Genomic DNA, 16,240 nt, shown 5'->3' on the forward strand with positions numbered 1-16,240 from the left:
TCTAACCCTATACTGTTGTTTTTAACCTTTCTTTCCCCCATGTTTAATTATTGTCTTGAGTAGTTTGTAAGCCGGGCGATGGTGGCGCACGCCTTTAATCCCAGCACTCGGGAGGCTGAGGCAGGCGGATCTCTGTGAGTTCAAGACCAGCCTGTTCTACAGAGCTAGTTCCAGGACAGGCTCCAAAGCTACAGAGAAACCCTGTCTCGAAAAACCAAAAAAAAAAAAAAAAAAAAAAAAAGTAGTTTGTAAATTGTATTTTGTAGTTTGAACAGTTCCAGTAGAATTTGTGTGTGTGTGTGTATGTGAGAGAGAGACAGAGAGACAGACAAGACACTGCCCTCCTGTGGTTAGAATAAGGTAGCTGTTTTGGAAAACTAGTAGCCTATACACAGCTTGTGATAATATAATATAGCATGCCTCCTTTGGGATCCTTCCCACCTTCATAAGCTTTCCTCACTTTTCCATAATAAATCTACACTTGCTGAAGTTAAAAATAAAGAATGTAATTGTTTAGTCTTTTTTTTTTTTTTTTTTTTTTTTTTTCCGAGACAGGGTTTCTCTGTAGCTTTGGAGCCTGTCCTGGAACTCCCTTTGTAGACCAGGCTGGCCCCGAACTCACAGAGATCCGCCTGCCTCTGCCTCCCGAGTGCTGGGATTAAAGGCGTGCGCCACCACCGCCCGGCTTGTTTAGTCTTTTTACTCGGAAATATTTTGATTTTTCTTCTTAGGTTTTTCTAGTGTATGTATATATATATTTCTCATTTTCATATTTTTTAGGGGAATTAAGATAATTAATTATAAGCTAGGCAGTGGTGGTGCACATCTTTAATCTCAGCATTCAGAAGGCAGAGGCAGGATTTCTGTGAGTTTGAGTCTAGCCTGGTCTACAAAGTGAGTTCTAGGAGAGCCAGGACTGTTACACATAGAAATCCTATCTTAAATCCTCTTCCCGAGAAAGATAATTAATTGTAAACAAAAATTGTTTTCAAAAGGAGAAACTGTCCTTTTTTTGTTTTTAGTATTTATTTGTGAGGTTATGTGCATATAGCTCAGAAAATTAACTCTCCATGTGGGTCTTGGGGATTGAACTCAGGTCATTAGGCTTGGCAGCAAGTGCTCTTAACCTGCTCATCCGTCTCAGCATCCCAGGTCCTGTTTTTGTTTTGTTTTGTTGCCCAGCTGACATGGAATTCATTATGTAGCCCAGATTGACGTTGAATTTTCTGCAGTATTCATGTCTCTCCTAAGTGCTATACTTATGGACATGAACCACTTTGAGGGGGAGGCAAACTCTACATATTTTAGTCTAGGCTGGCTACTTACTAACTCTTGGTACTGCTGCCTAACTCTCTACAGTGCAGGAACAGTCACATACCATTTTGGCCAGTTTAACCAAAGTACTGTTGCATGTAAACATACGTGTTTTACTCAGGATATTTCACTCTTATTTGTTCTTGTAGTATAGTATAATTTCTGAACAGAGCAGCGATTTTTTTTTTAATCATGAGTTTTTTTTTTTTTTTTTTTTTTTTTGGTTTTTCGAGACAGGGTTTCTCTGGTTTTGGAGCCTGTCCTGGAACTAGCTCTTGTAGAGCAGGCTGGTCTCGAACTCACAGAGATCCGCCTGCCTCTGCCTCCCGAATGCTGGGATTAAAGGCGTGCGCCACCACCGCCCGGCTTATCATGAGTTTTGAAATTTATGATTATTTTCTATTTCTGTGTGTTTTTGTTTAATTAGTAGATATTAGTTATTTATAGTGAAACTGCAGAAAAAAACAAAAGGCTAATAGCCCAAGAAAAGCATGCTATTTGTTTATTTCATCTGAGTAGTACTGGTAAAATTTTTGAAGCTTACATCAGAAATAGGATGTGGCAAGGATTATTGGTGAGAAGGGGCAATCTTGCTCTAGCATTCTCAGTGCTGGACTTAAAGACACACATCACCATTCCTTGAAGCATAGTTGCTTGCGTCTCAGAATGTTACATTTGCTATTTTGGGTCTGTTGTATGTAGTTTCTTTTGTGAGTTCTGTTGAGTGATTTCAGATGATGTATTTGACATTTTGATGCTGTTAGGATCACACAGCCCAGGATATCTCGTTGAATAGAATGCTACATAGTCCTCGAATCCATCTCCAGCATAAACCAGAGGATGTAAAGTATCTGAAATCCTAGCACTGGGGAGGTGGAGGTAGGAGGATCAGAAGTTCAAGGGCTTTCTTGTGGGCAACCTGGGCTAGAGAATCTGTCCTCCAACCAAACTGAAACAAAACATCAAATGCTTGTTTAAATCCTATGGGGATATTTTTTGCTTTTGAGACAAAAGTCTTTATTTTTATTTATTTTTTTTATATATACAGTTTCCTGCCATGTATCTCTGTAGGCCGGAGAGGGCCCAGATCTCATTACAGGTGGTAGTGAGCCACCACCATGTGGTTGCTGGGAATTGAACTCTGGAAGAGCAGCCTATGCTCTTAATCTCTGAGCCATCTCTCCAGGCGACACCCTCTCACCCCTTGCACCTCAGACAAGTCTTATTATAGCCTTGGATGGCCTTGAACTCACAGAGTTCTACTTACCACTACCTCCAGTGTTGGGATTAAAGGAATGTGCTACCGTGCCTGGCATTAGCTATAACTCCCAATCTTTTTATAACTTTTGCAGTTTTCTGCACTATTTTGTGTTTAAGTCAGTCAGTAACTAGTTCAAAGTGTGATCTTGGTCTATAGCTGCTGCCATGTGGATTTCTTTAAGTTCAGAGGCCAGCCTGGTCTACAAAGTGAGTTCCAGGACAGCGAAGTCTATTACACAGAGAAACCCTGTCTCAGGGGTAAAAAAAGGAAGCATGGATTTAACTTAGAGTTTGAGGGTATAGTTCATTATGGTGGGGAACATGATGGTGGGGGTATGAGGTCATGGTGTGAGGTCATATTATATTTATAGTCAGAAAGCAGATACAGTTTTAATATAGTTATAAATAAATGTTCATTTATTTAAGAATTTATTGTGTGTTTATATAGTAGTAGTTTTTGATAGAAATGTAAAAATAGGTAATTTTTTTCTTTTAAGGTTTTTCGAAACACAGTAGTGCTGGCCGTCTTGGAACTCACTCTGTAGACCAGGCTGGCCTCTGAACTTTAAGAAATCCACCTGCTTCTGCCTTCTGAGTTTGGCGTGTGCCACTATACAGTGTGTTAGGGCCACAGGTAGGGATATGATATGGGAGTGGAGACTAAAAGTAAGCAATTTCATATTCATTAATTAAAACATTAATTTTAGTCTTTTTGATCCATTTCTGCTTCAGAATTTAACTTACTGTTGTGATTTATGGAAGAGTTCTGGGTGAAGTCTCTAGATATGTATGTTTTAGATCTAGTTATTGACATAGTTATAATAACAGACAATTATAAGAATGAGAACTTAAAATAAAAATTCATTATATTATTTCCTTGTTTCTCAGGTCTTAGAAAAATACCCTAATACACCTATGAGTCATAAAGAAATTCTTCAAGTTATCCAGAGAGAAGGGTTAAAGGAAATCAGGTGAGTTATTAAAATACTACTAGTAATAATTATGCTTATATTTATTAGTGTTCTTTGTTTAAAGCATTCATTGGTCAGTATGCTATACTTTATGAACTTCCAGTTTTTTCAGCTGTCAGTCCTTGGGGTTTTTAAGTCATAGCATTTATAAAACTAAAAATAAGTAAAGTAAATCCTTATGAGAAAGTAACTAGCTGTCTTTCAGAGCACATGAACTTTGATTCTTAGGAAAACCTGGAGTCATCACCTGTCACTTTGTATATGCTGAGCTCAGTAATTGGGTAAAAATTACTACATGGCAGCTTCAGAAGTAGGCAGTGTAAGAAGAAATAAGATTTATTAAAGAAATGGAAAAGATGTTTGTGTGTCAAGATGCTGGGCATCATGACATAATGCCTATAGTCCAAGATGCTTGTCAGAGGCTAAGGTTGGAAGATCACTTGAGCCTGAGATCTAGACCAGCTTGGATAACATAGCAAGACCTCTCCCCCAAACAAACAAACAAACAAAAAACCAAATAAATAGGACTGATAAGATGTCTCAAGGAGTTAAAGCTCTTGCCAGTTCGATGACCCAAGTTCAGTCTCCAGAACTCAACAGTGGAAGAAAGGAGATGACTTCTGAAAATTGTTCTTTGGTCTCTCCTCTCTCCTTCCTCTCTCTCTCTCTGTCTCTCTCTGTCTCTCTCTGTCTCTCTCTCTCTCTCTCTCTCTCTCACACACACACACGTTTAAAAATCAATAAATGTTTAATGTGTTAATAGGGTCAAAGATACTGCCCTTTGATTTCTAAGAGTCTTGTTAGCATATAATAGTCATTGCATAATTAAGACTGTCATTAAGAAATGTTAAAATTTCAGATTCGTTGTGAATATTGAGACAAATTAGCCATCTACATTGGGAATATTTCATTAACATAAGACATTTGAAACAAAAATAGACCAAAAGATGTTAGGTATGGTGGGGCACATTTGTAATCTTAGTGTTCAGGAAGCTGAGACAAGTGCTTGGCCAGCCTCAGCTACTTGTTGAATAGCAGACTGGCAGTGTTACCCAGCAAACTCTGTGTATTAGTTACTTTGTTGCTGTGATAACATTATGACCAACGCATTTTATAAATGAAAGCTTTCAACTGGGCATTGGTGGCGCAGGCCTTTAATCCCAGCACTCGAGAGGCAGAGGCCAGCCTAGTATACAAGAGCTAGTTTCCAGGACAGGCTCCAAAACAACACAGAGAAACCCTGTCTTGAAAAACAACAACAGCAACAACAACAAAAAAAAAAAAAAAAGGGAAATCTTTCAGTTGGGGTTGAGAGCTTACATTGATTTACAAGTATGTGGCACAGTGAGCTAAACTGGGGAATTATGTGGGTTTTTGAGACCTCAAAGCCAGTGACACACATCCTTCAAGACGGCCACACCTTCTAAACCTTCCCATATAGTCCCAACAGTTGGGAACCAAGCATTTAAGTATACGAAGCTATAGGGACCATTCCTTAAACTACCATATCCTGTCTCACAACACCAAACCAAAATAACATACAAAGCTTGTGGTGTGTGTCCTGTCACCTCCGACCCTACCCCGAGGTAGGTTTTCTCTGTATAGCTTTTGAGCTTCTTCTGGAACTCCCTCTGTAGACCAGGCTGGCCTTGAACTGAGAGAGATCCACTTGCCGCCCCCTGCCACCTTGTCCCCTGCCACCTTCCGAGTGTGCCACCTGTTAAGTATTTTTCTTAAACGACCAACCTCTTCACTGATGTAGTAATTCCAGTCAGACAAAATTAAAAGATGCCCATGTTTGATGGCTGCCAGAACTCTTGGGTGGCCTCCTGGGGAAACACTGGGGCAACATGTAGAGGGGAACTGGGAGACTCTCTAGGGCTGGGATTAAAGGTGTTTGTTACCATAATCTGGTTTGTAAGACTGACTAGTGGGACTGTTTTACTCTCAGATCTTCAGACAGTCTTTATTTATTAAAATAGAGTTGAAATGCCACTACAGTGTGTCTTTCTCCTTCGGTGGCTACATGGCCTCTCTCTGACTCCGCCTTCTTTCCTCCTCTGCTCGGAATTCTTGCCATGCTCTATTCTGCTTAACCACTGGCGAGACAGCTTTATTCATTAACCAATAAAAACAACACATATACATAAGGACTTTCCACATCAGCCGTGGGCATCCTCATGATCCTCAGTGGCAATAGGAGCCACATAATGTCAATCTAGACTCTGACTGCCACAGTACCACAGATTCAGGTATGGCCCTTGGGAACAGCCTGGAACTGGATGACACCATGGTCCTGGGTATGACCCCCAGACTCCACGTCCATGGGCTTTGACCTAGATCCCAAGCTTCTGTGTGGGGAGTAGTGGCCCAAAGACTTCAACATAGACTCCAGGGGCATCTGGACCACTGACCCAAACATGGCCCTAGGCAGCAGCCTGATTGACATCCTGGTTCCAGGTGGAAGCACTGGCCACTCAGATTAGAATGACTGGCAGCAGCATGGTCCCTAGAGCCCAGTTTCCATGTGACTTTTGGTGGCAACATGGGCCACGGAATTCAACACAGATCTCAGCTGCAGTAGGACCACAGGCCCAGACATGGTCCTCAACAGCAGCCTGGGTCTGGTGGTCACCATATCTCCAGGTAGCTGTGAAGGCTACCCAGATTGACATGGCCCCAGTGACAGTATGGCCCCTGGATACCAACATGGCCCCCAGTGGTGGTCCAGGCCACTGGAATCAATATGGCCCTTGATGGCAACATGAGCCGTAGACATCAACACAGACCCTGGCTTGAGTAGGGCCATGGACCTAGATATGGAACTAGACATGGCCCTAGGCCACATCCCGGTCTGGATATCACCCTAGCTCTGTATGGCAACATATCCCCCATAAGCCTGTGCCTCCCTGCCTTCACCATAGCCCCAGGTGGCAAGCAGGCATCCAGCACCAGCCTACTCCTCACCACCTTCATTTATTCCTGTATGCCTTTTTTTTCACAGCACATGAATCATTCTTTCCCATTTTTCCACCACATATTTGCTCATCATTATGGGGTTCACCTGCCTGGCGCCTGGCTAGCCTCCATTTGAGCAGAACTGCACGGGGGTAGGGGAGGTGTTGTAGATATCTTTCCGCCAGCCAGGACCTTGCAGCCCCCCTAGATTTTAATTTTCTTCAAGATTTTACTTCAGATTTACTGATTTTTGTGGCACTGGGGCTTGAATACAAGGCATCACTGAATTCCACATAGGCGAGAGATCTGCCCCTGAGTCATGTACCCAGCCCTTGAGATATTTTTAGTTCTTTTCTAGAGCAAAAATTCTGTTTCTGTGTGTGGTGGGCACAGTAAAGAGATCACTGAAATGATTTCTTCATTAGGGAGAAGGTTTTTATTGTGAGTAAGAGAAAATATACAGAGACATCTGGAAGAGTCCAGAGCAGTGAGAAAGTAGACTGGTCACAGCCAGGGCTATTGGCAAGAGAAGTCAGAGAGCATGGACTGTAAAAGCATGCTTATTATAAGGTGGACAAAAAGCTGGGGGAGGAGAGATGGGCCAGGAGGCTAGTGGGGACTTTGAAATGTGTTACAGGCATTTGTGATACCTAGGGAGCCTGGAGGCCAGCATGAGTTTCATATGTTGATAACTGCAACAGGTATATGTCAATAGAGAGCCATGTGTGTTCTGTAGTCCAGCTTGAGCTCATTTCTGGATATGTGAACTTTCTGAGACCGAACTGCCCTTCCCTTTTGAGCTGATGCTGTGGCAAATGTCTATATCCCAGCTTCTTGGGAGGTTGAGGTTGTAGCATTGCACATTTCTGTCTGGCTAGAGTAACCTAGTAAGATAAGACCCTGTCTCAGAAAGAAAGAAACCAAAAACTAGAAAGGGGCTGATGAGGTAGTTCAGCAGTTAAGCCTGGCAGTCCCAGTTTGAGGCTTGAAACCCACATGGTAGGACAGAATCAGCCTCCTGTACATTGTACCCTGGCCTCCCAAGTGTGTGCCTATCATATTCAGGTAAACCCAGCCACATAAATTTTAAAAACAGAGCAGAAGAAAAAAACTTTGTGTTCATTTGTCAATAGGTTAAATTAATTAGGTTTATTTCATTGATATGAAGAGTTATAAATGAGTATACCTCACCCCCTGCCCCCAAGGTTCCTTTGTGTGCTTTTGGAGCCTGTTACGGAATTTGTTCTGTAGTCTAGGCTGGCCTCAAACTCACAGAGATCTGCCTTCCTCTACCTCCCGAGTGCTGGGATGAAAGGCGTGCACCACCATTCCTGGTGCCTACCTCATTTTTGATGTAATATCTTCCTGAAAATTTTGAGTGTAAACATTTATAAATTAAAACGCTAAAAGGCTGTTTATGCAGGGTGGTGGTGACTCATGCCTTTAATCCCAGTACTCAAGTTGGAGGCTAGCCTGGTCTACAGAGTGAGTTCCAGAACAGCCAAGGCTACATAGAGAAACCCTGTCTCTAAACCAAAAAAGAAAAAAAGTCTTTTATTTTTATTTCTTTATAGCCCTTCAAGAAATTTAAATGCCTATTTAGAACTGTAAAGCACAGAATATTTTAGAAGTACAGAGGAGAAAAAGTTAGTTCTTGTAATAACATGTGGCTGTGATTGTGTTATGTTTAAATTCTGAGTATACATTAGTGTGCATTAATTCTAGAGTCACAATTTGTCTTCTTCCTTATTTATTAAAGCGGTGCTGACAAATCAGTCCATTGCCTCTCAAATGCTAGCATACTCCTCAGTCTTTTTTTTTTAAAGATTTATTTTATTTTTATGTGCATTGGTGTTTTTGTTTGCTTGTGTGTCTGTGTGAGGATTCCAGATCCTCTAGGATTGGACTTAGAGACTTAGAGACAGGTGTGAGCTGCCATGTGGGTACTGGGAATTGAACCCAGGTCCTCTAGAAAAGCAGCTAGCATTCCCAACTACCAAGCCATGTCTCCATCCCCTCTCCAGTTTTTTACTGTTTTTATGTTTTTGTTTTTGTTTTTTTTTTTTTTTGATTTTTCGAGACAGGGTTTCTCTGTGGTTTTGGAGCCTGTCCTGGAACTAGCTCTTGTAGACCAGGCTGGTCTCGAACTCACAGAGATCCGCCTGCCTCTGCCTCCCGAGTGCTGGGATTAAAGGCGTGCGCCACCAACGCCCAGCTGTTTTTATGTATTTTTAATGTCTCCTACTGTTCTGTGTACTGGATCTTAGACTCTGTGTGAGCCAGCGTGCTCTCCAGCCCTAGTACTTAATTGACCGGGTGTTTTTGTACCGAACTATTTTACGTCGTTTATTAGTTTTTTGATTATAGCTTTTTTTTTTTTAAAGCAATTTAAGAAAGTATAATTTCTAATTAAAATCTTCCATAGGCCTCTTCTTTTGCTTTCTTTTTTTTGGTTTTTCAAGACAGGGTTTCTCTGTAGCTTTGGTGCCCGTCCTGGAACTAGCTCTTGTAGACCAAGCTGACCTCGAACTCCCAGAGATGTGCCTGTCTCTGCCTCCCGAGTCCTGGGATTAAAGGAGTGCGCCACCACCGCCCAGCTTTATTTGGCTTTCTTTTTAGATGCTTAGGTTTGTTTACATATTTTCTTTATGCTAGAGCCATATTTTTATATTCGTACAAGAAATCAAATTCAAGCCGGGCGGTGGTGGCGCTCGCCTTTAATCCCAGCACTTGGGAGGCAGAGGCAGGCGGATCTCTGTGAGTTCGAGGCCAGCCTGGTCTAGAAGAGCTAGTTCCAGGACAGGAACCAAAAAGCTATGGAGAAACCCTGTCTCGAAAATCAAAAAAAAAAAAAAAAAAAAAAGAAAAGAAATCAAATTCAACACTTCATTACTTTTGCTTTCTGGTGTCTTAATGGTTCATCTGTTTACGTCTCTTTTATTCTTCATTGATCCTTTAAGTTCAGAACTTCCCTCTAGTATATATAGTATTCCTTTAAGTCTAAAGAACTTCCTTTAAATTTCTTTTTTTTTTTTTAAGATTTATTTATTTATTTATATGTATAGTGCTCTGTCCGTATGTTTGCTGGCCAGAAGAGGGCACCAGATCTCATTACAGATGGTTGTGAGCCACCATGTGGTTGCTGGGAATTGAACTCAGGACCTCTGGAAGAGCAGTCAGTGCTCTTAACCTCTGAGCCATCTCTCCAGCCCCTTTAAATTTCTTTTTAAGGGTAGTATCTAATACTCATTTTGGACATTAGAGGATAAATATTCCATGACCTACAGTATACTCAAGGAAAAGTCTTTTCATTTTGTGATAATACACTCATATAAGTTGCAAATGTAGATTGCTAAGTAATGTATTATCCTGGTTAGCTTAATGTCATGTTAAAGGAGAGGCCTCAGTTGAGGAATTGCCTGCCTAGATTAGGTTGGTTAGGTCATGTGTGTAAGGGGATTGTTGTGATTATTAATTGATGTAATAGGCTTAGCCCATTATGGGAAGCACTGTTCCACAGACAGGTGGTCCTGGGCAGCATATAAAAAATTGTAACTGAATATGTTCAAAGAATGAGCCAGTGAGTAAGCCAGCCTCTTTGAGTTCCTGCACTGGCATCTCTGGATTGCAGCTTAGAAATATATGCCAATAAACACTTTCCTTTTCAAGTTGCTTTTGGTCTCCTTCTTTTCTTCTTCCTCCTTTTCTTCTCCTCTTTCTCTTCCCCTTCCCACTCCTCCCCTTTCTTTCCCTCTCCTCCTCCTTGTGATTTTCTTTCTTTTTCTTTTTTCTTTTTGTATGTGCGTTGGTGTTTTACCTGCATGTATGTCTGCTGTGTGAGGGTAGACTTTTAACCACTGAACCATCTCTCCAGGCCCTCCCGTTTTTTAAATAATTTTTTTATTGATTTTTTTTTTTTCTAGATCATAGCAACAGAAATCTAATACCTAGGATACGTGGTTTCTGTGTATAGTCCTGGTTGTTCTGGAACTCACTCTGTAGAGCAGGCTGGCCTCGAATTCACAGAGATCCCTTTCCCTCTGCCTCCTAAGTGTTGGGATTAAAGGCATGCACCACCACTAAAACAAAAATTATTCTTTATTATGAATTACACAATTTCCTAGACGTCTTAATATCCTCTAATTATTGAATTATTGTTGTTTGCTTTGTTTTCTCTCTTTCTTTCTCTTTCTTTTTCTGAGATGGGTATTGCTGGTTGTCCTGTAACTCACTCTAAACCAGGCTGGTCTCAAACTCAGATTTGCATGCCTCTGCCTCCCTAGTGCTGGGATTAAAAGCCTGTGCCACTACACCTGACTCTAATAGAGTTTTTAGAAAGGAAAAATAGTGCTGTTCCTGAAATGCTATTGTCAGCATATTTCTTATCTTTCATTCATGAGTAGAAGCATACTTGGAAATGAGCAGGTTCTTCATGAATTTATCTTACCTGCAAATTTGCTGTTTTCAGACCTAGTCCTTTTATTGCTAATTCTGATGTACCATCAATTTTAATTAATTAATTTATTTATTTATTATGTATACAATATTCTGTCTGTGTGTATGCCTGCAGGCCAGAAGAGGGCACCAGACCCCGTTACGGACGGTTGTCAGTCACCATGTGGTTGCTGGGAATTGAACTCAGGACCTTTGGAAGAGCAGGCAATGCTCTTAACCTCTGAGCCATCTCTCCAGCCCCCTCAATTTTAATTTTTTATTATTTTTTTTTATTTTATTTTATTGTTTTTTGGTTTTTCGAGACAGGGTTTCTCTGTGGTTTTGGAGCCTGTCCTGGAACTAGCTCTTGTAGACCAGGCTGGTCTCGAACTCACAGAGATCCACCTGCCTCTGCCTCCCACATGTTGGGATTAAAGGCGTGCGCCACCACCGCCTGGCAATTTTAATTTTTTATTCTGTAGATTGTGGCCAACTGCCTAGTTTCTAGATAAGTTTAAATTATTTTCCTTTTCACCTTTGGAAGAAGTTTACGAGTATTTATAAATAATTGGGTTTTCATTCAGAGCAACCTGAAAGAAGGCACAGTACTAATTGGCAGTTTTTTTTTTTTTTTTTTTTTAATAATTGGCAGTTTTGAGTGTAAGGAGATGGCTTAGACATGTATTCCTTACCAACAAAATTTATTTACTAGTAGTTATGATATAGTGATATCTCTTAACTGTACAACTAGAGATAATATCTGTTGCATTCCTTTTCTCTCCTATAACTTTCCCTGTCACTCACATTATTTTAGTTATAGAATATTATAGTCACAAAAGACAATTGAAAAGGATAATGAATTTTATATCTCATTTTTTATAAATGAAGACTCAAAAATTTTGAGACTTTAAAGGATCATATAACAAGCTCTGGTTGTTTTCAGTCTATCTTACTGTCTTTATTTTTCTTTCTGGTTAGTATATTCTATTATTTATGGTAAGCGTTCACTGTATGCTACATATAATAGCATTAGATTGGTAGTTGCTGATTATTACCCTTTGCTTTCTGTTTTTTTACAGTGTCTAAATTCTAGCCTATTAAGTTTATTTTTTAGTTTATACCAAAGTTGTAGGCACTTTTAGGGTTGGTATAAAAAGCTCAAAGCTATCGTTAAGTTAAAATGAATTAAGCATTATATCTTGGTGGGTATCTTATTAAAAGATTAGTACTAATTTATGAATTAGTGCTAATTAATGAATCAAATAATCTCATGCCATTCGTTAAATATTTTTGCTCAATCCAGACTACCTGATTTCCCCTACCTCTTATTCAAAAATATATATAACAAAGGGAATAAAGAGTTAATAAGTCATAACTTTATGGCAGTAACCATTATCTCAGGAAAGGATCTTTTTTGAATATTTATCAAGCTAAATTACCCCAGTTTAAGAATGAAAAATTTTGGGCTGAAGAGATGGTCAGTGGTTAAGAGCACTGACTGCTCTTCCACGGGACCCAGGTTTAATTCCCAGTACCCACATGGCAGCTCACAACTGTCTGTAGCTAGTTCCAGGGGTCCTGACACCCATGGCAAAACACCAATGCACATAAAACACAAAAATAAGTTTGAAAAGAATGAAGAACATTATTTTTTGCCTGTAAGATGACTTAAAGGTTTTACCCATAACATTTGCTATACACATCTCAGTTTGACTTCTGGATCCCATGGTAGGAGTGCAACAGAAGAACCAACACCCAAAAGTGCATAGGCACATTTTGTATTAAGTTGCTAACATGTTTTTCTAAGATTACCTTGTGTCTGTGCCTCTAGACCGAGCAGCAACAACAATATAATCTTATCTACTTTTTAAATTTCCATCAAATTCTTTTTTTTTTTTTTTTTTTTTTTTTCCCCCCCCCGAGTCTGTAGCTTTGGCGCCCGTCCCAGAACTAGCTCTTGTTGACCAGGCTGGCCTTGAACTCCTAGAGATCCGCCTACCTCTGCCTCCCGAGTGCTGGGTTTAAAGGCAGTGCTGGGATTAAAGGCGTGCGCCACCACCGCCCACCGTCCATCAAATTCTTAATAGATCAAAGAGAAGAAAATAACCCCCAAGGCCCATAGTTGATGGCTTTATGATGACTCCTTGCAATCAAAATGCATGGGGAAGAAAAAGAGTACTGTTAAAGAATTCACACTGAACTCAAAGTTGTCCTGATAATCACACTGTTTCATGGAATTCAGGTTTTTCACTTGTTTTCTAAAGTAATTTATGTACCTGAATTTGAGTGTGCAATTTTACACATTGATCCTTAAAACCAACTTATGCATTTTTAAGAATTTAATGTTTTATGTAGCAAAATGGGGATTGTTATTAATTTGAGGGTTGTTAGTATTGCTGGAAGATCAAGGTATAACTTAATTGGGGGAGCTTATTGTTACTTGTAAAGAAAAATTAAAACCTTTTTTTTTCCCTCCTCTTGTTTTCTTGGGGTGCATTCCAACTGCAGAAGGTAAGAAGTATTACTTTATTCTAAATGAGTATTAAGCAATTATAGTACAATCTTTTACAAGATTTATTGAATGTGCCTTTGTCTGCATGTATTTTACTTTATAAAACTAACTGGTCTAGAAATGAAGTAATAGTGATATTATATAAATGTTAGTTACTAAAAGAGATATTTTGTTGTTTGTTAATTTTTATAATTTGTAACTATTACATGGCCATAATTTTAGAAACTGTTGGCATTAAGGTTTATCAAAATTGTCATTTGTCTTACGTCTTACAGCAGTGAAGTACTATTTAGGATGTTAATAAAAATATAAGAGAGCTGTGTGTGCTTTCTATTGCTTATGAGATTGGAAATATTTGCTTGACTGATAGAACATATTGGTAAATTGTCTACCCAAATGATATTACTTTAAACCAGGCAGAACAGATTTAAATTCATAATCTGAATCCTTTACTGAATTGACTTTTTCCTGTGTTTGTCTGTCACTTTAGACAACTCTTGGTTATATCAATTCCCTTTTTTATAGTATTGTTGTGTTTTTCCTTTAAATTTCAGTTTGATGTAAGTCTTGAGAAGAAATATCTGTGTTTTCATGTCATAGACATGCCATTTTGCTTACAGCTTGACATTAATCTTCTTAACTTCAATTAGTACTCTGTTAATTTCATTTGTAATAACTCATTTTTAAGTAACAGGCTTTGGATAAAGCTTTATTAATATTTAAATTTTAAGTTGTGTGTATGATGTGTGAATATTGTTATATATGTATCGTGGTGCTCTTGTTGCAGGTTCTTTGATTTTGGTCTGTTAGACACTTTACAGGTGGTCGTGGTGGTCTTGTCTTTGAGGACAGAGTGGCTGGGCGTTTCATGTCTTTTGGTCTGTTTTGTTTTGTTTAAAGCAGGGTCTTACTAAGCTCTGTCTCAAAATTAGATGTGTGCCACCATGCCCAACTTTCTCTGATCTTAACCCCACATGCCTGATACTCACTACTATTAGTATTTGTTTTTGAGGCTTGAAGTCAAAGCCATTTAATATAATCAAAGATTTACTGTAACTCCAAGTTACTTCTCTGAGAAAGAATCTGATAGAAAATGTCAGGAATTGACTAAATGATTGGGTCAGACTACTTAAAAACTCAGAATTTCAACATTCACATCTTGCATAGCTCTGTCACAAAAACAGAAAGCAAAGCCTGTCTGGAGATAGAGTTCAGCACTCAAGAGCACTTGCTACTTTTGCAGAGGGCCCAGTTCCAGTTCAGTTTCTGTTAGTTTTTATAAAGCAGCAGAAAGCAGCCCGGTGGTGGTGAGGCATACCTTTAATCCCAGCACTTGGGAGGCAAAGGCTGGCGGATCTCTGTGAGTTTGAGGCCAGCCTGGTCTGCAAGAGCTAGTTCCAGGACAGGCTCCAAAACTTCAGAGAAACGCTGTGACAAAAAAACAAAACAGAACTAAAACAAAAGAAACAAAAAACCAGAAGGGAGAAAGTAATTACAACAGCACTAGCAATTAAGATACAGCATTACATTGCCAAATGAGTACTGACTTCCCAATAAGGACAGTGATATAAAATTTAATGCGATTACTGTGTTTTTATTATCTCCAGTTCAGTTCTTGTATAATTATACCCATAATCTATTTTCTTCACAAAGATGGGTTTCAGTGTCTGGGTTCACATTAGCACTCCTTTTACCTGGAACTGTAAGATCGCATATGTAACCTTTTGTACTTAGTTCAAAGACAAACACTATTTGGGATTTGGTCCAGCTGTTAAGAACTTTCATCATCCCAGCTGGGCAGTGGTGGCACACACCTTTTGTCCCAGCACTTGGGAGGCTGAGGCAGGCAGCCCCTGTGAGTTCAAGGCCAGCCAGGACAAGTTAGGGCAGTTACAGAGAAACCCTGTATTAAGGTAAAACAAACAAAACAAACCTTTAGGCAACCTAATCATCTGTAATAAGATAGTAAATAGATAGGTAGTTAATACCCTTATTAGAGGAATGAAGAAGCATTCTTAAAGCTACTTTTATTTTATGACCTGTTTATCATGAGATTTAAAAGTTAGTGTCACAATGACCAGTATTTGAAAAGACCTTGGTTAAGAGGAGAGTTAGGTATTTCATATGCATTATATTTAAACTCATAGACATCGAAAGAGGAAAAAATTGCATAGGTAGTTAGTGATAGAACATAAACTCATATTTTTGCCTCACTTTTGTGTTAAAGGTAGGTAGGTGATTGGGCAAGGATCTTACTTTGCCTCCTTGGTGTTGGGGATTGAACCCAGGGGCCTCACAAGGCATGGTAGGCAAGTACTCCGCCAACCACTGGACAGCAAGTTGTGTTTTTATTGTCGGGTGTTTTCTAACAGTTTCAGCTGGGCTTCCCGACACATGTCTTTGATCCTAGCCCGTTTGTGTTGCAGCGTTCTCTCTGGGTTTTGATATGCCATATTATGGCGATTCAAAAAAAAAAAAAGGGATGAATGACCACAAGCCCATTAGAGACATCCAAGATACTTTGACTTATTATTTTTTTTTATTAGTTTAGTTGTTAGTGTATGTACATGTTCATGTGGGTGCAAGTGCATTTGTGGTGGTTAGAGGTGAACATCAAGTATTTTCTGCTGCCTTTCCCTCCACTCCACTTCCCATTATCTCTTCTGTTTGGCTAGACTGACTGGCCAGTGAGCTCCAGGGTTCTGCCCTTTTCTTTTTTAATGATTTATTTTATGTGCATTGGTATTTTGCATGCAGGTATGTTTGTGTGAGAGTGTGGGATCCACATCCA

At 39.6% G+C, this 16,240-nt stretch overlaps 1 protein-coding gene across 1 annotated transcript in view; it reads left to right on the top strand.

The window, feature by feature from the left end:
- Asxl2 (ASXL transcriptional regulator 2) overlaps positions 1-16,240 on the top strand; it is an 82,033-nt gene that overhangs the window by 13,108 nt on the left and 52,685 nt on the right. The window contains exons 2-3 of the mRNA XM_057770508.1: positions 3,463-3,545; positions 6,933-6,935. Coding sequence (XP_057626491.1) covers positions 3,463-3,545; positions 6,933-6,935 — 86 coding nt within the window. The remainder of the gene's footprint in view (positions 1-3,462; positions 3,546-6,932; positions 6,936-16,240) is intronic.

Source organism: Chionomys nivalis, chromosome 1, assembly GCF_950005125.1.
Source record: "Chionomys nivalis chromosome 1, mChiNiv1.1, whole genome shotgun sequence".
NCBI lineage: Eukaryota > Metazoa > Chordata > Mammalia > Rodentia > Cricetidae > Chionomys > Chionomys nivalis.